Source organism: Chelmon rostratus, chromosome 18 (assembly GCF_017976325.1).
Source record: "Chelmon rostratus isolate fCheRos1 chromosome 18, fCheRos1.pri, whole genome shotgun sequence".
Classification (NCBI taxonomy): domain Eukaryota; kingdom Metazoa; phylum Chordata; class Actinopteri; order Chaetodontiformes; family Chaetodontidae; genus Chelmon; species Chelmon rostratus.
In genome coordinates this window covers 11556004-11577493 of record NC_055675.1, presented here as the reverse complement: position 1 = coordinate 11577493, position 21490 = coordinate 11556004, and the positions used below count along the sequence as shown (strand labels likewise).

Genomic DNA, 21490 nt, shown 5'->3' with positions numbered 1-21490 from the left:
CTACTTTAAGTCACCTAGTTGTTAAAGAAACATGTTTGACATTAGATTGTTTAGAAAAAATGAACATTATTTATTTAAAGCAGTGGTCCTGCACATTTTAAGCATCCTTGAATTGCCTTTTATTTTTGGCTGGAAATTTTTTACTTTATAGGCTAAAATAGAAAGAGGTGAACAAAGTAATTAATTAAGTACCTTTCAATCTAAATCTTGAGGCCAGGAACGAATAGAGGGGAAAAAATAAAACCCTAATTTCCACTCATTAAGCCAAATAAAGTAAACATGTTGCAGTGGTGCAATGTAACTAAGTACATTTATCCTAGTAATGTGCTTAAGTCCACAGTATTTCTACTTTATGTTACTTATGGTTTCCTCCTGCATTGTTTCAGATGTGACCCTTCTGATTTTACATACAGAATGTGTGATAGTGCTGCTTTTACAAATCATAGCTCTCCACCACTGACATGCGCGCAGGCTCAGTGTTGGAGAGAAGAGAGGAGGAGAGTGTATCTGCGTATGTTGCTCCTAATAACATCATCTTCATCATCATTGTCAGCAATAATCACAGCAGCCGTGATGAAGAAGCCGTGTGTCACTTTATTTAGTCACTTCCTTTATCAACCACCGGCAGTCTCCCCACTCTCTGACTACTTATTCCCTCCTCTTCCTCTCCGTGATGTCTCAGCTGCTGTCCGCAGGGGGAAAGAAAAAGAGCCTGACCAGCGGTCAGCCTCGACCACCTGACCTGGACATCACACAGAAAACCCATTCTCCGTCCGTGAGGTGACGGGGAGGAAGTCACGACGCGCGTAGACCTACTTTCCGTGAGTGTGTGTGCGTGCCGGCGCGCACTGACCGGCGCGATGAGCCGACGACTCATGCCGTCACACACTGCAACGCCGCCGGGCGCACGCACACTCAGACACGGGCGCATAGGCTGCTACGTGTCCGGACACACACGCTCTCCGGCAACCCCCGAATAGCCACGAGCCTGGAAAATATTTTCCCTAATATCACCAGAGCAACTGGGAATGAGAAGGTGCGCCATTCACCTTACCTCTGCCAGAGCGTTTGACCTCCTTATAGAACATTTTAGAACAGTCCTCGCCAGGTAAATTGATTTTTGAGCTAAAAAAAAAAAAAAACACACACACACACACAGGCTGAGCATCCAAGGTCATGCTGTCTCCAGGATTAGTGCGCCAAAATGTGCACAAAGACTGGACTTCTTGATTTGAGGACAAGGTCTGTGACTATAAACAGCAAGAACAATCCATAATACTGCTGCTGTGTATTATTAGATTGTGCGTCTTTGATGGGGCTTTTAAAGCTGCGCAAACACCGCCGGTGCACGACATGTGGAGATGAAGAGGATTAAAAGCATGGAAACAGTGGATGATATTTCAACCGGTGACTCAAGTATAAACTATCACAACCACAATATCAGGATGCCCTCATTCCCTTTTTTTTCTCTCAAATCAAAAAATAAAAATAGACACGACACGTCTGAACTCAGATCTGCGTTTTTAATAGCTCGCTGCTGATGCAGTCACATGAGTCGACGTTCAAATCGCTGAAACTTTTGAAAAAAAGAAAAAAGGCTTGAGAGGAGCGAGCAACGCTGTGTGTCAGCCCATAGAGGACACACCTACCCTGTTTTAATGACCCACCAATCAACCTTCACTACACGCCATAGTATGGAGAGAGACGCGGAGGTGGACGCGTCCTGTCTTCAGAGAGACAGCCGAGCCGCTTAGTGTGCAGTGACAGAGGAATTAAAGCGCATAGACAAAGTTTTGTGGGACGAGTATCTGTCAGCGCGGGTTTCTTTTTCATTGGACGCCATCCTTGTCCATGGGTTCAAATTGCACATAGGAGTAGGTTACAAGTTTCCAATGGAGAGAGACTTGGAGACGGCTGGCGTTACAAGCATGGGATTATTTTTGTAATGTGGATTGCTATTCCCTTGCAAGAAAAAAAAGGTCTGCTGCGGAACAATGTGAGACGCTATCCGTCTTGGATTCTCGTGTTTCTGGATATCTTGAAAATTATTGGCAACAGTTGAGAAGCGAGAAGTTATGCGCAAAGGATTGTATGCTCCGACCCCGGGACCAGCATGGATTTGCCATTACAACCCCCTGCCCCTTGTTTAGAGAAGTTCTAGCCGGTCCACTTGTGTTGTTGTTGTTTGAGAACAAATCGCCACATTGGCCCCTTGGATTTTAAAACGTCGCCTGCCTTTGGATTGGATTTCCAACACCATGAACTTTATTGACAGTTTGACACTATTATTTTTGACGCTGTCAGCTGTCAAGGTGAGTCACGGAGAGCGAACTGGACGAAAAGAGAGAGAGAGACATCAATCGACCTCTATTTGCGAAATGTAGCCACTGGTCATTAATGTGTAGCTCGTCCTTGCCTTTCCTCTGGCTAGGTCATCGCTCATGTTTAAACAAGCTGAAATGTTTAGTGGCTTTGGGGAGATTTAAACAACCATTAAGCAAAGCCGACGCTATATAAACCTAACCCACACACTCGTGGGTGGTGCGCTTTTGGTGCTGCGAATGCGGCAGATGTGATGATTTTTAAATCATGTTGTGAAGTTTGACGCTGGTTGATTGCTGGCCTGCTGAAACCACCTTGGAGATATTATTACGCTTTAAAGGCGCAGTGGCTCCATTCTGAATTAGGACATGTGAGCAGGTTCACTCCTGGCACCGCGACTCCCAACGCTTAGCCCGCTTCTGCCGGGAAGAAACGCTGCTTCTCACACTGAAACTTAACACGCACTCTCAGGACAAAACAAGCATTACTTCACAGATTAATCACGTTGGCTCGAGAATTTTAATGGCCCTTTGACAGCGCGCTCTAAATCGTTTTCCATATAATCATTAATCAAGCGCAGTGTGCCAAGGGAGGCTTTGCGCAAAGGTTTCAAGGTGAAAAAAACAAAAAAAGAAACAACATACCACTTCAACAGGAGGCTGAATATTTTCTAGCGTCGTGATTGAATTCTTAAGGATTATTTCTAATAAGACTTTGCCATCTCAAAGGAAGCGAGGATGTTTTAGGGTTCAGCATCTCTTAAGCATCAAAGTGAATGAAATACTCTCCCTCCAGAGTCCAGTAAAGTGTTTATTTAACTAACTGGTTGATTTAATGACAGCTAAGCCACCCAATCAACGCTGAACAGTATCAGGATGCTGCCTCAACTGCAAATAATCAGTCGGCCTATCATCACTTGGTTCAGGGGCCGGTGTTCGCAGCTTGACACCCATCCATTAATAATACAGTATATCGTGTTTTGGAGGGCTGGGGTCTCTCTCTCGGCCCACAAGGTTGGACCCTCTCACGCCACCAGAAGGGGTGGAGACTGCGGAACACACACAACCAGATCTTTTTTTTCTCTCCCTCTTTCTTTTTTCTTTTTTCTTTTTTTCTTTTTTTTACTTTTCATTAAGGAATGGGGAAAAGTTTCTCACAGAACAAGCCGGTGCCGCAGGAGCAGGTCTCACGCAATATTGGCGAGCTATTACGCGAGATGCGCGCGCCTGTACGTGAGAAAAGGGGAGAGGGAGAGAGAGCGCGGGCGTGCATGCGCGTGTGCACGCGTATAGGCGAGAAGGAGTTGTGCGTACCGCGCGCACCGATAGAAAGTTGCCAGAAACCTTTTGTGATCCGACTGGTGTGGTGACAGCTACCTCCTGTGAGGGAAAGTATCAGCCTGAAATTCTTCCCGGCTTTAATGGCAACTGTTATTAATCCGCGTTGCCAAGAGGCAGCGGAGGCACATATTAAAGGTTCCTAACTGAACCAAAACCAACACGGTGATTCAACAGTTTTAAGTCTGTCACGTATTTAGGTCAGCTTGTTTGACACATTGTACCACTGGTCAAATATTTAACCACATAAAAGCCTTATACACCACATTTAACACGCTATATGACAATAATCCTAATTAAGTAACCTAATTAAATGTTGAAACACATTAATAACGTGGTTGAACTATTTTTGCTTCCGAATGTAACGACATGCCTCCAGATGTGGTGCAGAATAAGAACCATGCTCTTAAAAACTATATTAATCCTAAAATGTCAGAGTATGTATAGAAGATATACTGTGAACATTTGACTCAGCATTTGTCCAGCATGTTGTGTATAGGCTGGCCCAAGATAAGATAGATAATGCGCTTTTCATATTCTGGCAACAGAAATGTCAAAATGTAAATATATTTTTTGCGCAACTGTGGATAAGTAAAAGGCACAGGCAGTTTTTTCTGAGCTCTTGCACAATCTGCTGTAACTAACAGCTTGCTTTTTTTTTTTTCTCCTTGCAGAGTGCCCACATACCGAAGGAAACAGAAAGAGGTCCACATGACGGTAGGTGTCCCACAGGGCACCGTGGGAATACAGTGCGCGCTGGGCTCCCTGACTATCACACAGCCAATGAGAAAAGGGCTGGTTTGGAGGTTCACCTTAACATTAAAGGGAAATTATCGCCTCCTGGTGGACAACTGCGTGGTTTGACCCTGTCAGATTCATCCCCCAAAACTCTCCCTTACGGCAAATGAGAACAGTTTCACCCCTAAATCTCAACACTTGGCTCTTTCCATTCTGCGCAGCATTCCTGCTTGTTTGAGGTTAAGCTGGGGAAATGTTATGGTGACCAGGCTCATTTATAGAATGGAATTTCACCCTCTTGGCCCACAATTTCATTTTGCACAATCCCGGCGTTGCCCAATCTAATTTGGACAATCACGACACTGAAATTCATGATACTGTTCAGGCCCTGTATGTTTGGTTTGGCTTCCCAAAGGGCCGTCAGCCTGGGGTTGTTTTAGGCTCGGAGTGATATTTTGGAGGTGTTGCCTGTCTGTGTGCTAATATCTTTCTCAAGAGCAGAACTCCTGCAAAGACCGAGAGAGGGGGGAAGTAGACTGAAGGTGAAAAAGCAGCTATTATTGTGCAGCTGTAGGTGAACTGAATCACAATGGGGCAGAAGTAGAGTATATATTTATATAGAGAGAGAGGGAGAGAGAAATACAGAGAGTGAGAGGAAGGGTGGTTGTTAATTCCAATGGGAAATTGCATGACTGTCTGTTAATCTCAGTTTACTTCTATAAAAGTGCTTCTCAGTGGAATGATAGAAAGTGAAATGTGTGTGCATGTGTGTGTGTTCGTCTCCCTTTTGAGCCTGCCAGTGTTTTTTAAATTCCCGTCTCCTTTTAGGTGCGTGTTATTGTTACAGCACTGTAGTATTCAAGAGTCAGTAGTTTAGACTAGAGCCCTCCTGCCATTTCTTAATCCCATCCACTGTGATTCTGGTCTTCCAGTGATCCCTTTAATGGAGGTGTACAACAAGAGTTTGTGTCAGCCTCGGGAGCTGCTGGTGGAGATTCTGCAGGAGTATCCGGAAGAGGTGGAGCACATCTTCATCCCGTCCTGTGTGGTGCTGACGCGCTGCGCCGGCTGCTGCAATGATGAGATGCTGCAGTGCATGCCCACGTCCAGCTATAACATTACAATGGAGGTCAGAAGCATTATTTAGGCTGTTTTTGGCTTTTTCTTCCCAAGTGACCTTTTTCTGAAACCTTTATTTCTCTAGGATATGTCAGTGCCCCTAATGGACAGTTTAATACTTTATTTTTGCCCAAATGTCACATCAGAAGGGCACATATGCTCCTCTGATTGGCCCAGAGCCCTCTTGCTGCCCTTCTGGTTGGCATAAGTCCCCCTGTGCTCCTGCTGTTTGCTCAAAGGCTGCTCATGTGTGACCTTTGAGCAAAAACCAACCCTATACTTGCCCCTTTTTTCGTTTTCACCGAGTCAGTCTGCCCTCTGGTTTGCATCTCTTATTTATGGCATCTCTCCCTTTTTACTGTCAAGTTTTCCATCCAAATGTATTACAGAATTTATTGCAAATTTCCAAAAAAAAATAAAAGGTAACCGGAAATGCAAGTGAATGCACGTTTCCATCCACTGCTGTTTGTACGAGTAGTAGGAATTGGGCACATTTGAGATAAACCGCTCATGGAGCTCATTTTCCTGCCAAATCATCGGAGAAGAGGAGGGCACAAAGAGATGACGTCGATAAAAGAGGGCTAGTCAAACCTCAAACAGTGGAAAATATGATGCAGATATAGCTTTTATCTTTGTTTAATGCAATCATTTGTATCATCACTCCAAACGTATGTGATGTTTTCTCTTCAGTTTGCATGCAGATGAGATGAGAAACTTAATCTTTTCACCTTAAACTTAATACAAGTAGATTCTCTTTCTCTTGGGTTCTTGATCCTTTCTGTCCACCTTTGTCTAACACCGAGAGCAAGAAGTTTACGAACAATCGGCGTACATTTCATTCAAATCTGTGACAATTTCTCTTTCTTCCTTTTTTTTCTCTTTACAGATTAAAAGAATAAAACCCCAAAGGCAACAAAACGATATTTTCATGAGTTTTACAGAACACAGCGCATGTGAGTGTAGGTAAGAAACCCCCCGAACACACACTGCAACACACACAGTGTAACTGAATTACTAACTGCTGCGCAATTGTGAGGCGGAGCCGAGGTCAACCAAACACGCCATGGAACATGCCATGCCATCTGACACATTTAACAGATGCGTATCAGGTGGAGTCGCACCTTACCTTTGCTCCTTTTACCTCACTGGTCTTAAAAAGGCCCGATCAGGTAAGAGGACACGCTGGAAGACATCCTCCTTACGTGATTCCATCACGTTGCTCAACTAGAGGAGATGCATTTGTGCAAGTACAGTGCTACCTAATCCTGTGTTTTCCATCTGTGGCATGCAGAGGTCATACCTGGAACTACGCAGGTGTGACAGCTTTAGTTATTGATCTCTGAGATAAGCAGCGTGTCCTCTTTGTGGCCTTTCGTCACAGTGCGGTGACTTCTTCTACTAACACACGAGGCACAATGAGCTCGGATTCATGCATATTAAAGAATCATACATCGTTTATCATTCTGTGTTTTGTTTGGCTAGGCAGCCGGCTAATATAATCTGTTAAGTAAAGTCAGAAGTAAGTGTTGCAACTACATCTGGGTTGATTTAGTGACATGTTCACGTGCTGGCGTTTAAGCCTGACTGGCACAAGAGCGCTGGACGGTTCCCAAAAGTGAAACAAGGCAAAAGTCAACATTTCATCTTCGTATCAGCTTGACTCCCACCGATCTTGTCACTATTCCAGCCAGTCATTAACAAATGTCTCACCTCTAATGACTCTTGGGCCGCTGCCGGAAGCTGTCTCGGTGAGACGCATCACTTCCTGAGACTTTGTCAGATTGGGCTCCTCGCAGCGGCTGAGATTTGAGCTGACAGAGGGGACATGCATCATCCTCCCACGTTTATGGGAGATCTAAAGAGCAAATAGACGTCGTAGGGGGACAGTTGGCCGAGGACCAAGCTCTGTTGTCACTTTGTGCCTCTTTTTCGGAGCAATCAAATCTGACGTTTGTTTGTCCCGCTGGTCTCAGTGAGGCTGCACCAGTCGGTCTGTAGAGCCCCTGCCTGTAAAGAAGTGTCACTGAACTCTATGCCGTCTGCAATGACACAACACTCCACTGTAAAACCATTCAGATAGCTATAAATGTTGAAGGCCGCTTTATAAAATTTTAGAGGCTCAAACTATTTAGTGCTGTGTTAAATTTTTGACTTCTCCGTGCTGTTGTGGAAAGGCATTAAGTGCTATTAGACCACAAAGTCACTGCCAAAAAGTCAGATGCTTCATCAAACAAATAACATGTTGCATGTAGCATGAATGTTGAGGCACTTGTGTTATTTCCATTTTATGCTAATACTGCTATTAGCAGAAACTCAATGAGGAAATGGCGGACTCCGCCACCAACAATGAAAGCTACTATATCATGGAGTCCATAAAAAGTTTAAGGACTGCACATTTGGCCATCTACATCTAAGTGCTTTTATTGATGCATCAGTAGCATTAATCCAAATATTCTTTAAAGCAGTGTTTCCCAATCCTGGTCCTGGAGTACCACTGCCCTGCATGTTTTGGATGTATCCCTGCTCCAGCACACCTGATTCAAATGAATGGCTCGTTATCAGGCCTCAGCAGAGCCCAGTAACGAGCTGAGCATTTGAATCAGGGTTGGGAAACACTGCTTTAAAGGGTCATTCTGCCTATTTAGTACTTTTACTTTTGATGCTTGAGTACATGTTGTTGTTCAAGCTGCTCTACTTTTACTTTAAGTATAACTGAATTCAGCACTTTTGCTCGTAATCGAGACGTTTTTACTACTTTCACTACAGCAAAGGATCTGAGTCCTTCTTCTTTAACCTCTGCGTTTCCCTAAACTGCTTTCAGTGCAGGCGATCTACAGCAGCACACACAACCAATGGGTTTCAGCCATCTTCAGATGATGTACATATGTATGCACATAAACCTTCAGGCTTTACTCAACATATTTGTATAGAGCTATTGTGCCAGACATTCAAATAGAAACTTGGCCCCGTGTCTGTGACCTTTTTGAATGAAACAGTTTCCTAACACTTTTGGATAACTGTTGCCAGCAGTTTTATTGCTCCACACTCTTTTATCGGCAAGAGCGGACGAGAAGGGGAAACAAACCCGACAACCTGCTATTGTAGTTATTTTTATGTGTGTGTGTGTGTGTGTGTGTGTGTGTGTGTGTGTGCCCGTCAGTGAACACACCCCTCTGTGTGCCTTTCTATTGTGGGTCGTACGCCAAATTATTTCCCAAGAAATCTGTTTCATTCGCAAAGCCGAGCATCTGAAAGTGAAAGCCAGGTTTCTCACAGTTTCTGGTAAAGGATGATGATATAATATGATTTGAAAAGATTAATGGGAGTCTGCACATGCTCATAATGAGCCTCTGGGCTCCGATGGTCTTGATATGTATCTGTTTACCGGGAAACAACAGCACGCTGTGATCTAATGCCACGTTGTTTTGTTCCTGCCTTTCAGATTAAAGAAAGAAGTGAAAGAACAGAAAGAAAAGTGAGTACAGCACTCTTTCTGCATGGAGATTGGGGTTTTTCAGGGTGAACAATGAGGACTTGAGATTTGATCTCTTTCCTGTTTTGCTCCGCAAACACACTCTCACTCTCAGTTGTCCACAACTCTCAGGCTTTCTGACACAACCCCACATCTCTTCTTTACTCAATTCAGCTGTCTGTTTTCTCACTCCTTTTGTCCTCCATCTCCATAAGATATACTTGAGATTATCATACAGCGCTCAGTTGATAAACATCTTTATCCATTCAGGTGAATGAGTGACACTTGATGAGGTCATTGCCCTCTCTACACCTGTCCTTTACACCTTTCTGCCCTTTTCTATCTCATCTTTACATTCTTCTTCTCTCCTCTTTACTGTTTACATCCCACTTAACTCTCGTTCCTGGCCGCTGTGATATAGATAACAGTGTTTTTGAAGACCTGTTAAACTTTTGTCTTTATGGTTCTTGCTTAAGTGTGCCTCCCTTCTCATGCAACAGAAGACAGCGGGCTGAGGGTCGTTAAAACCCTTTAATCCTCCTTCTGCATTAATGTCTTTCTCTTGCAGGCTGGTTGTTGGTTGTATTTTGGTTTTATGTCAGGTTGTCCGCCGTATAGATAAGGGCTAGTTTTGAGACCTCCTCTTTAACCTTGTCTTAACTGTTTATGAGTGCGGCTTTGGTGGCGTGCGTCTACAAAGTGATGGTCTTAAGGTCGTTCAACTGCCGTTTCTAACGCTTTCATACTTTCATGTTAGTTTTAACGTTGGCCGCTGACCTCTCAGTGGTGACAGTGGTGACCTCTCCAGAGGTCTCTTATGGTGGTCCTCCTGCTGACGTTGTGAAACCTGTTAACTGTCAATGCTGACAATTAAACTGGAACAGAAGTCTGAAGAATTGAAAGAGGAAGTTACATTTGCGACACACCAGCTTCACCCTGTTCCTTGAAAATCCATATTGAATGGTGTTGCATTTGCCGTCCAATCTTGGGTCTGACAGTTAATGACCTCAGCTTTTGGCTGGGTTGACAGTTGGTAAACACACTGATGGTCTGCAGAGGACAAATCTTAAAAACTGATCTCCTGACATTACATTTCGCTCCATCGCGAGGTCCAAATGTTATTTGCTTTACGACGAAATGCCTGTAAAACTAATGACATTCTAGTCGGCCTCTGCTGTCGGTTCTGTGTAATGCTAATTCGCAAACGTTAACATGCTAACACGCTAAACTAAAACAGTGAACAGAATTTTTGCAAAACACAAAAATGTTAGCATTGATATTGTGGGCATGTTAATGCTGATGTTGGCATTTAGCTCATTTTTCCCTCAGATTTGCAAAGGGAACACTATATGCAACTGAAATACATATTAGCACATGGATTGCTGAGGTCACGAATGCAAGACCCGACCCTCTGATGCGTCCTGCACATATAATAATTACTGAACATAATGTTCCTGCACTCCAGTTTGGGCCAGAAACTAATCATGGTCAGGTAAAAATATGATTTTTTGACCATTACACTACATAGTTTTTCTGCCTTAAAAAAGATGTACTGCATACAGCAGCCACCGTGGTTTGCATTTGTTTTCTATTTCAGTATCACACAAGTTTTCTGTACAGTTGTATACATCTCAGACAGCATTAGCTTGTGCCATTCAGCTTGTGTCTGACCGATATTCTAATCCTGCCTGCACCTGTGAACCTGCAGGTGTGTGCTATACAAACTTGTTCTCATTGTGCTGTAGTCTGAAACAAGTTGAATCAGCCATAAAGAGTTGACCCAGATAGGCTGAAAGATGCAGTTTTGGTGAAGTCCAGGTTCATTGTCCTCAATCCATCTGGGAAATTTCTGAACAGTCAGCCAGGCCAAACCTGCAGCGCTTACCGTCTGCAAAGTCATTGTACTGTTTTTCAAAAAAAAAAAAAATTTCACCCAAGTTGGACAATAAAGGGGGTTTCTACATGGAACATTTGATATTCATCACATTCTGTAACTACAGGAGGTGTGGAAACCATCTGCAGTAAGCTGCATGGGTCTTTAAACCTTTACGAATCAGGACACATTTGCAAAGGTTTCACTTTTAGTTCATTTCAACACTTCAAAAAACTGTTAAGTGGTTGTATTTTTTGTGCTGGAATTCATGTCACCCCTCACTGAAAAAGATGGGATTAATGTCCCCTTTTGATGTACTACATATACTCATATAAACACTGTCTGATGTTTTTCTCAGAATACGATCATAGAAGTTCTTGTCCAATCACCAACTATAATCAAATGAAACAATAAGCTCTTGTGAATGACTGATTGTGCGGCTCTTTGATTTCTAGAAATTCAAAAAGATTGCCATTAATCAGAGTTAGTTTGGGCAGCCATCAGCGTAGGACATCCTAACACACCAGTTAACACCTCAGTCTCTCAGGCGTCTCTCTGCCTTGTTGTCCTCTTTCTCTTGCAGAAAATCCCGGACAGGCAAGGGTAAAGGCCTAAAGAGAAAACGAAAGAAAAACCGTGACAAAACAATTCATGATGCGTATGTCAGCTCCGCCTTCTCCACCTACCTGCACCTGAGTGTTGCGCTTCTCATAATTAAGCTCATTTGGGAGGAGCTCATTTGCCCCTTCTAATGTGCACCATTTAATTTGCCCATTAGCCACAGCAATTAGCATGCTGCCTCCGTGTATTGTCCTAACTTTGTCTCGTCAGCCATGTTCCACATATTCAGAACATCAATGTCTAAGCTACCTTGTTTGCTTACGTGTTTTGCTAGCGTAGCTTGAGCAAAACTTTACATCACAGCGATTACCAGAAAAGTACAGCAGGCTTGCTAGCCATATCCCACCTCATCTCCACCCGTCAAAATACCCATCTAATCTGCCCCCCACCCCCCAACCTTACCATAACATTGCCTGTTTGCAAGAATATCTCTCTCTATGGATGAGACTGGGTCGATGGTTGGGATGAGATATGCTACAACAGCGCATCGTGAAAGACATAGAAAATTGAGTTGCCCCACACATCTCGTCAGGTAGCTAGCTTTAAGACTGATAATGGACATGTTTAAAGAAGCTGGGATAAACAGATCGGCCGTTAGCTGTAACTCGAACCTTCTGCTGAAACAGATCACAGGTCCACCAGCATGGCTTTGCAGACTGGCTCATACTGTCCTGGTATCTGTGTTGGGATCACCAGGATTGTAATCACAGTCCTGTGTTCAGTGTTGAGTCTGTGCTGCTTTGCTGTGTCTCGCACCCGTCTCCTTTCCACTCTTTGTTCTTTTCATCTTTACAAACGTGCATAATGCTGGTACTTTTTATGTAACATAAAGATATGAGTGATGGCTATCTATTGCCTTTTTTTTTTTTGGCTGGGGGGGATTTGTAAACCAGCAAATTGTTTAGCAAGTACTGTTTTGTGTCTTTCTTTGCCTGCTTTTTGTCTCTGAAAGTAGACAAAAGCACCCATATTTTATTCAAAAATAACATAAATATGATCTCATGTTTCTTCAGTGCTCATACTGTGAAAGAATACATGTCTTTGTGTTCATTTGTAATTTGTTTATTGAGATGTCAATGGAGTATCTGAGCCTTCATCTGTCCATTTCCTCCCCCCTGCTGAGAAATGTCATGCAAACCCCTTTTAGCCTCTGTTCTGATTCTAATGTCTCTCTGTGGGAAATACAGTCTTCAGTTTTCACTGAATAAAATAAAATCTTTCTTAACGGTGCACCAAGCAGACCCTTGAGTCTTCTTTATCAAGAGCTGAACGTTTGTAAGAGTGAGAGCGAGAGGTGTGACCTGCAATTCAGAGCCAATATGTGTCATTTTGTGTTGCATGAACCGAACCGGAGCCTAGCTCAGTGCATGTCTAACACACGTATTTGTGAGCGGTCCAATCAACGAAGGAGGGTTTGGGGGGAGGGGAGGGTGATTTTTACTGCTTGAATGTTTGCCTGCCTGTGGGAACCTGTGTGCAATACGTTCACATGCAGCACAATTTGTCGCGCTGTGGCGTGGAGGAGCAAACTGGAGCATACGGAAGGGCTGACCCAAGGGTGGCCCTTCTCATGGGTGGTAATTGTACACTGTGATAATCTGCCTCTCTCCCTCTTCCTCCCCACCTCTATCTGTCTCTTTCTGTCCAGTGTTTGTGAGCCATGTTGTGATCACTGCTCAGAGAGGAGAAAGCGTTTGTTCGTGCAGGATCCCGCAACCTGCCGGTGCTCCTGCAAACACACAGACGAATACTGTAAAGAACGCCAGCTAGAGCTCAACGAGAGGACCTGCAAGTAAGTGCTGCAGAACCATTACTTCCGAGCTCCGATCAGAAGTAAGAAAAGCTCTTCTGAAAGTCATTTGTAAAAATGCAAATGACTATGAATCCAGCCTGGGGGTGACCTGGTGACCGAGGGGTCTGAGGCCTTCTCTAAGTTCTAGTCTACAGTCTAGTTTGTGCCAAAAAAAAACAAAAGATGGTTCAAATAGATGAGCCTGGACAGAGATCGGGAATTTTTGACCACTCAGTACTTTTATATTAGCAATGGATCACATAACTTTTGGTGTATGGTATGAACAGAGAACAATCACCCAACTCTGCAGTTCCCCTCAGCATTGCAAACCTTTATCGTCATTGAACTAATTGTTTTGGGTGTTTTAATGTGTTCTGGTGATATGCTGCCCCCTATTTGTTTGGAGCAACCTTCAACAGGTTGCCAGTTGTTACACATTGTACCTTTAATGTCTAGCTGGTGCACACACTGGAGCATTTCTTGGCTAAAGAGCCAAGTATCTCCCTCAGGGGTTGGTGGAGACCAAAACAAAGCTAAAAGGAGAGTGAATGTCCGGCTTACACTCGTCATTGGACACAAACACGGCACCAAATGAAAACAACCCTGTCTACAGCTTGTTTTTCCTGCTGCAGCCTTCCTCGTCCTTCTAACTGTTTACTCTTCTCCTCTTGTTTAGATGTGACAAGCCAAGAAGATGAGAGAGGTGGAGGCACCAGATGTACAAGATGAAGGAATAGGAGATATTTCACAGCACAGCACTTTGACCTATGAACCGTAAGCTCTTCTTTTCTGTGGAAAGCATTCCCCTTGGACTGACTGAGACAGAACAAAAAGAAAGACAGAACTGAAGTTTCCTCCCACTGTATATCTGTGTGTACATAGACCATGATAAAAGAAAAAAAGAGTACAGAATTGTTATGCTGCTACAGAAACAAATAACTAAACCCATCATTTGACACAAAGCAAATAGCCGCCATGTGGTTTTGCGTTTCTAACAGGCTTGTGATGCAGGTGTAGTCTTGTTGTCAATTCATTGTATGCAATTACTTCACTGGATATGAGTCTACTGTGGTTGTGTGTCAATCATAAATTGCAAAACCTCTCAATCTAAGATATATATTTAACTGCTAAAACAGCGGGTGAGGCTGAAGAGGACATGGGAGCGCTCTCATTTCGAAACTGATGGATGGATTTTCGTCGGCCAATGTCTGCTTTTTGCTTTTGGAGTTTGAAAAAGCAGGACTACCGGGACAGCTCATGGAAATCTAGAATCTGTCTGATATTGCTTCCTTTCCCGTGAGGACGTTGCAGGACTGACGTGGACTTGCACAAGTCGCTATTGTGATCAGCTTGCAGGAGAAGAGACTCTGGAGTGCCATATACTTTTAAAGGGATACTGGTTATCAATATAGCATCTAATGTTTTGCTATGCTCTACATGAAAACCACTGAAAACATCCTATACTGTAGTTTGATTCCATTTGAAAAACTGTGCCTCACGAAATGTACTGAGAAATCTTTCGAGTGCTTTTTAAATTATTTTTGTTCCTTTTTCAGGAGAGGGGATTGTCAAAGTAGTTTTGTTAGTTGTCGAACTCAATACAGAATCCATTGATTACATATCTTCTTCTCTGAACTTGTACATACTTAATATGCCTTTATGCCATAGTCCATTCTAGATAATTTATAATGTTATAGAGTATTTTTCAGTATTCAGTCTTCTACCCATATTTAATTTGGTCTATTTATATATGCAGTGTTATGTACCTGTAGCTGTCGTATCTCCCCCATGTGTAAGGTCACTGATGGCTACCCTCAGCATGGAGACTCTCTGTGCTTTTCTAAGTCACAAAAAGAAAAAAAAAAAATCAATGATTTGTTAACATTCCCTAAATGGATCATGTGTACTGGTGTGCCGATGACATCTCCTCTGGATTTTTCAACCCCTCTTATCTAAGGGTGTGGGTGCTGTGTAGAATTTTAACAGGCGTGTATCTGTGTGTTTGTGTACGTGCGTGCGTATGAGTGTGTGTTCACGTGCATTTGCCGATGCGCACATCTGTGTGTAGATGTTAGTAAGTTGTATTTAAGTATTTAAGTAAGTAGCGGACCTGTGTTTTGTCCGTCCTGCAAGATGCAAATACAAATAAAGTACCGCTAGCAGCTCAGCATACACTACCACGACACCACCACCGTTTTTAAATTTGGATAACAGCCTTCATCCTTTCTGCCATCAGTTTTAGAGTCCTCTTTATTAGTTCTCTTTGTCTCTCCTTCACTATTAACATGTTTTCTGTGTCTATGTAAAACAGTAAAGCATATTTATTTTCAAATTATATTGTTTTTATATAAAATAAGGAAAAGGTTGCTGTGTTGTGAATGCTGTGTTTTCAAGAGATTTCATTAGGCAACATGAGTTTTCCATGTTTTTGTGCAGCAAGCTGATGCTCACACGTCCAGTACGAATCCCTGCAGAATGTAATCTGAAAGGACGTAGATCAGAGAAAGAAGAAATCCCTGCACGCTTTTCATGACAAACAGGCAGATATTCAGCCTTATGAATAAAATGGCACTTTGAAGCAGTGTGCAATAATTTCATCTGTTAAATCCAACTGTAGACAACCACCTTGGTGAAGATAATATTCTTCATTTGCCAAAGAGTTGTGTGAGAATAGCAAAATATTCAACCCTAACCCTGTCAAGGGAAAAGTAGAACTAACTAGTAGGCTTATACAAAAGAAGCAGGCTGGTTTGGTAGGTCTTTGGGGTGATGGTTAAGTAAGAAAGCAGGCGTGAAAACAAAACTTTCACAATTTTTCTTAATTTCTTCACGTTTTCCTGCATGGTTGTGGTGTATAGTACCTGTGATTGCCCCAAAACACACACTAACATTGAAAAAAAAAGGTATTTATAGATATAATCCTTACGATCAAGTTGAATTGAAAACTGTTATGCTGTTTTTAAGGTAAGAGTTAGTTGGACTTAAGTAACGGCTTGGTGTGGTTAAAGTTAGGTTGAGAATATGGGTAGGACCTCTCTGCCCATAATTGCACAAAAACACATAATTCTGTCCACACTGAATGCCCATTAACCTGAGGGTAAATTTAGCATTACAGCACATCACATTACTGACATTTGCGCTTTCGGGAAAAAAATGCGATCCCCTCATTCGATTCAACGAAACCACGACATCGATGCAGAGGAGGTGCTGATGCAGAGGGCTCGAGCAAAAAAAAAACACATATTTGCTACAGCAAAAAGGTGGAACCTCGCTCTGGTTTTGCCACAACATGATGCAGCATCATTCAGGAGAACAATGCATTACAGTAGCTACTTTGAAGCATCAGTAGGGTGATTCTACTGTTTACCTAGCAATGTGTCAAGAAGGGCGAAGAAAGTCATGGATCTATTGCTTAAACCAGCATTCCTGGATCGTTATTCATCAACTCACCAGTACCTGAATCAACACTGCATCCCTCCTACTTTGCTCTTTGCATTTGTTCATCATTACACAAACATGCCGAATGACATCTCTTCAACTGGTGAGTCATTCAAAAGGTTCGCCCAACTCTTGTCGAGGTGAAGATGAAGATATCCACTTGCATCAAGAAACAATGCAGCTTAACTCGTGAGAGTAATAAAAATTTAAATCCTGGATTGACTGCAGCGATTGGCTATGAACTCTACTGGCTTTCCCCCAGACAAGAACTTTTCCAGGAACCCAAGAATCTTTTCAGGAAGTCAGGAACATTACCTGGAACAAAGGTTCCTGGAACATGTTTCCAATTTTGGTGCATGTGCTGCACTGCCAGCCACTTCGCCAGACCACTTTTTTCAACAGTCCCTCATTTCTGGCAAAAAGAAATGTCACGCTTTGGGCACATTGCTGGAATTTGACACTTTGCGCATGTATTTTATAACAAACTTGATACCTGTAACCCTCGAGCCTCCTACCTGTAACCTGCTCTACCAGATAATCGCGTCAGGTGTCCCCTTTTAGTCCACCAGGGAGGACAAAAAGCAGTTTCAGCTGCTAGAGCATGGGATTACTGACTTGCTCAGTGACACTGTAGCAGTAGCTGATCTCTAGGCCCCTGGCGCAAATCTAACCCCTATGAATGTAGATTAGGTGGAGGTTTTTGGATCTTTGGCCATGTTTGTTTTGAAACTCGCTCCCTCTTATCCCCATTGCTTGCTGCTTCCCACTAGATTAGCTCCTGCATGGCGCTAATGCTCTGCTCTGCTCTCCCTGACTCATGCTCTTTATGTGCATACCTAAATATAAAGCACACCATATAATCCTTGTAAATTGTGGGGCCCCCTTCACTGGCTAAAACACCCCAAAGAATGTTATAAACCGTCTAATCTGTGATTTACCAAGAACCCAGAACCCAGCGAGCGAGCTAGCCGCCTGTCTAGCCTGTTAGCTAAACTGTGTTGATTTAACATCAGTTCAGACTGTTTAGGATGTTTTAATTTAATGTAAAAAGCATCAAGGAATAACTTATCGTTTGTGTGACTGTAAGCGTGATGCAACCAGAACAGCACATTTTGCTAGAGAGGCTTTAAAACACACATAATCCATTATTGTGGTAAATTAACGGTTAAAGGAAATTTAACATCAACGCACTTTGTTCAAATAATCCCCTGAATAAACTCGTCTTTCAAGAGGTTGTTATTTCTCTAACGCATAAACACATAATGTGATTCTTCAAGCCCAGCGAACAGTTGAGTGTTGTTATGCGGGGAAAAAAGAAGTACATTCATCCTTATTTTATGCAACCTTTAAAACATACTCTGACCCTTTAAGAGGAAAGAGAAAATCCTTCATCACCGAGATCACAGCTTGATTCACCAGTTTCACTTTTGGACGTTGGACAGTTTCTGGTCACATGTCGTAGATCATACAGAGATTTTGGATTTATCAGCGCCTGTGCTCTTATCTGGGGAAAAAAAAAAGTTTAATTGAAAACAGTTGAATGTAATCTGCAGTCTAATGCTGTTTGCTGATGATGCAACTCTGCTGCTTTAAATCAAACAGGTCACTGCAGAATGAGAGTGACTGACAGCTTCAGACCGAGAGGATAGTGATGCTGTTGATTTTGTCGTCAGGTCACTGCATCCCGCTGAGCAGCGACCAATCCAGCAACTTTCAAGATTCAAGATTCAAGATTCAAGAGTCTTTATTGTCATTGCACATGTCAATGAAATTTTCATTGCAACCCCCATGTTAGATGGTAAGAAAGATAAGACTAGAAAGAGTGAATAAAATTAAGATAACTACAATAAAATAAAATAAACCAACATGCAATAAAAAAAAATATTCGTGAAGCAATTAAAAATATAACAGAATGAAAATATACTTAGGCAATAAAATATACTAAACAATAAACAATAAAATATGGAAGTGAAATGTGCAAACAGAATAAAATATACAAGCAGAATAAAATATAAAATATACACAGTGAAATGTACCGACAGAATAAAATATGCCAATGAAACTGAAATGTGCTGATATACTAAAATGTATATAATTATAGTATATGTGTGTACATAAAAGTCAAGTACACAGAAGGTGCAGGTGGAGGTAGAGGTGTAGGTGTAGGTGTAAAGTGCGGTGTGCAGTGTTCACAGTTCACACTTTCAACACAAAGAGAACAGCTGCTGATGAGACCAAGGAAACACGAATAAAAGATGTTCATTTTTTTATGTGTTGCTTTTTTTAGACCACAACTTCTCATTCTGCATGACATGAATGTGCAGAAGCAGTTTATGAATCTGAAAGAAGCAATCATTTATTATTGGTGTCAACCCTTTAATTTCCTTTATTTAGACCACCAAATGCCTGCTTTTCATATTTAATTGGGTTACACTTATTTGGCCTCACTGGACTGTCGTAAAAGTGTTTCCAGCAAAGTGTTACATAAACATGGACAATGTATGAAGTACACAAAATCTGAACAAACATTGAACCAGATTGTAAAAAATAAAATCTTTTTTTCCAGCATTAACTGATTTTTTTGGCCATGTGGAGGCAGCTGAAATCAGAAGTAAATACATTGTTATGTTTTCACCTTGCAAAGGTGAGATGGTGAACTTTTGCCAATTTACACACTCAGCAAATTCAGTGCACCATTGGCTTCTGTTGGGAGTCGCGCTCTTGTCCATCAGTGTTTGTTTAGCAAATGTAAGGCCTGTTTCTCTCTCCACTAACTCTTATGCAGCTATTTAGCTCCAATGCTCCACTTTGTTCACCAGCTATTTGCTAACTGTCTGTCTGCCCTTTGGCGCTGAGCAGGTCGCGTAGAGCTTTTAGAGCTTTGACACTTAAACTAGCTGTCTGCAACAGCTGGAATAAAACATAAAAACGAAACAGCGTGCTGAAAGATGCCAAAAACATGTTGCTTCCAAAGCAAAACCACAGCTTTGCCTCGCCATAAGACAATTAAAGTTTTACTTTAATTGGGTTGCCATTAAAGGTTTTGTTGTGTTTTTCTAACAAACAAAAGTCACTGTGCACACATGCTCAAATCTGGACTGAGAAGCATAATAAACATTTGAGTTCCAGGCTGACACAGGACGAGATCAGATTTAAGAACAGTCTAAGAGCAGGAGGATTGAGTGGAAATGTAGAACAATGGAGGTGTGATTAAAGGCCCTGCCAGCTTTAAGACCTGGGGCAGGCAACGTGCTCCCAGGCAGGTAAATCACCTCGCACTGCGGTGTAAACCGAGAGAAATGACGACTCTGCAAAAACCCCTCCCTGATTGGCGTCCGCAGCGTCGGCAGGTATGTGCTCCCTCACACGTACTACGTCTTTAAGGCTTCCGATCTATATTTACCCAAGTTTCCGACTGATTGTAACACTGAGAAATATCCTCCGTGAGTCATGAGGCAGGGAACCGGAGAGGGAAGGAGGAAGGGAATGGGAATAAGACTGAAATCAGTTTAAAGAGGGATCAGTGGAGCAGGGTGGAAAAGACCCTAATTGAGCTGAGGGGGGAGAAGAAAAGAGGATAAAAAAAATGGGACGGAGGAGAGCATAATTGAGAAGGAAGAAGGTGGAGGAAGGGAGAGCTGGGGGCGGGGGTAGCATTGTGCCTCTTCATTCATCTGTGTGTGTTTGTGTGTGAATGAAAGAAAAAGGAGTGATAGAGAAACTGAGGTAGGGGCAAAGAGAAACCGATAGGAGAGTGTGGGTGTGTGTGTGTGATTTTACACACACACACACACACACACCTCATTCAAAGCAGCTGTAAAACCCAATGCAGAAGCGAAACATTTAACCGCAGATCTGCACGAATGTAAAATATCTTCGAACACCCAACGTTTCTGCAGCACGACCGGTCAGTCGTGGTTTCGCCAGCCTGGCTGCACCCATTCACCCGTCACATGGGAGAGGTCCAGCTTACACTCATTACCACAGCATTACCCTTCACCAGGCTGAGTGTGTGCTGCTGTGTACGTTCTCATCTGCTTGCCAGTGGCAGTGGAGTTTATTGATCAGCTGGACGACATGAAAGCACGGGTAAATCTCCTCCTCTCAGCTGGCCTGTCTCTCTTTCTTTGTGCCCTACATTCAGGTCTTACTCTCAGCTTCAGTGCACAATACAAATCTGTCCACTTATAAGCTCATTAATTAACACTTTATATCTTGTTTGTTTAATACATACAAAAAACGAACTGTAAAAGGGCGTCCTGGAGTCTGTAGGCAACCAGTAATATTCAACATCCAAATATGAGAGAGGAATCAACCATCTCAACTAATTCTTGGCCAGTAAGCCTATTTCCCAAAAGGTTAAACTACTGCTTGTGGATTTTAGAGCACACAGACCCTAATGATCAAGATATTTAATCAATCTCCTTATAAAAACGCTCTTTTCACTTCAGTCCAGTTCAGCTCAGAAAGCTCCAAATCATCCAGTTGTTTGGCCCTCACAAATGCCACTTTTCAGCTGTTTTGTACGCCAACTGAAAGGCACAGAGTGTGAAACACTTCTTCATCTGCGAGTGCGGAAGCGATGTGAGCTGGGGGAATTACTGCAGATCAGGCAGAAAGGAGGGTTAGGAGCTGGATTTGTGTTGTGTTTTTGTATTAGACAGGCCCGGCCTTGTTAGAGAATCCACAAGGGCTCAGTGTTAAAATTTGGCAGAACTATTCAACTCCTGATCAACCACAAATCACTCAGAAAACAGGCGAGAAAGCCCACTTGAAAA

The 21490-nt window shown here is 42.6% G+C and overlaps 1 protein-coding gene across 2 annotated transcripts; it reads left to right on the top strand.

Annotated features, from left to right (window-relative positions):
• Positions 1 to 1701: 1701 nt before the first annotated feature.
• vegfab (vascular endothelial growth factor Ab) lies at positions 1702 to 15852 on the top strand. Of its 2 annotated transcripts, XM_041958465.1 has the most exons (8): positions 1702 to 2312; positions 4334 to 4376; positions 5330 to 5526; positions 6403 to 6479; positions 8959 to 8991; positions 11445 to 11519; positions 13131 to 13274; positions 13951 to 15852. In XM_041958465.1, exons 1-8 carry the CDS (start codon positions 2259 to 2261, stop codon positions 13970 to 13972), a joined length of 645 nt encoding a protein of 214 aa, XP_041814399.1. In that variant the 5' UTR covers positions 1702 to 2258; the 3' UTR covers positions 13973 to 15852. The 2 variants fall into 2 exon arrangements, with proteins under 2 accessions (XP_041814399.1, XP_041814400.1); XM_041958466.1 differs by lacking the exon at positions 11445 to 11519.
• The last annotated feature ends 5638 nt before the right edge of the window (positions 15853 to 21490 follow it).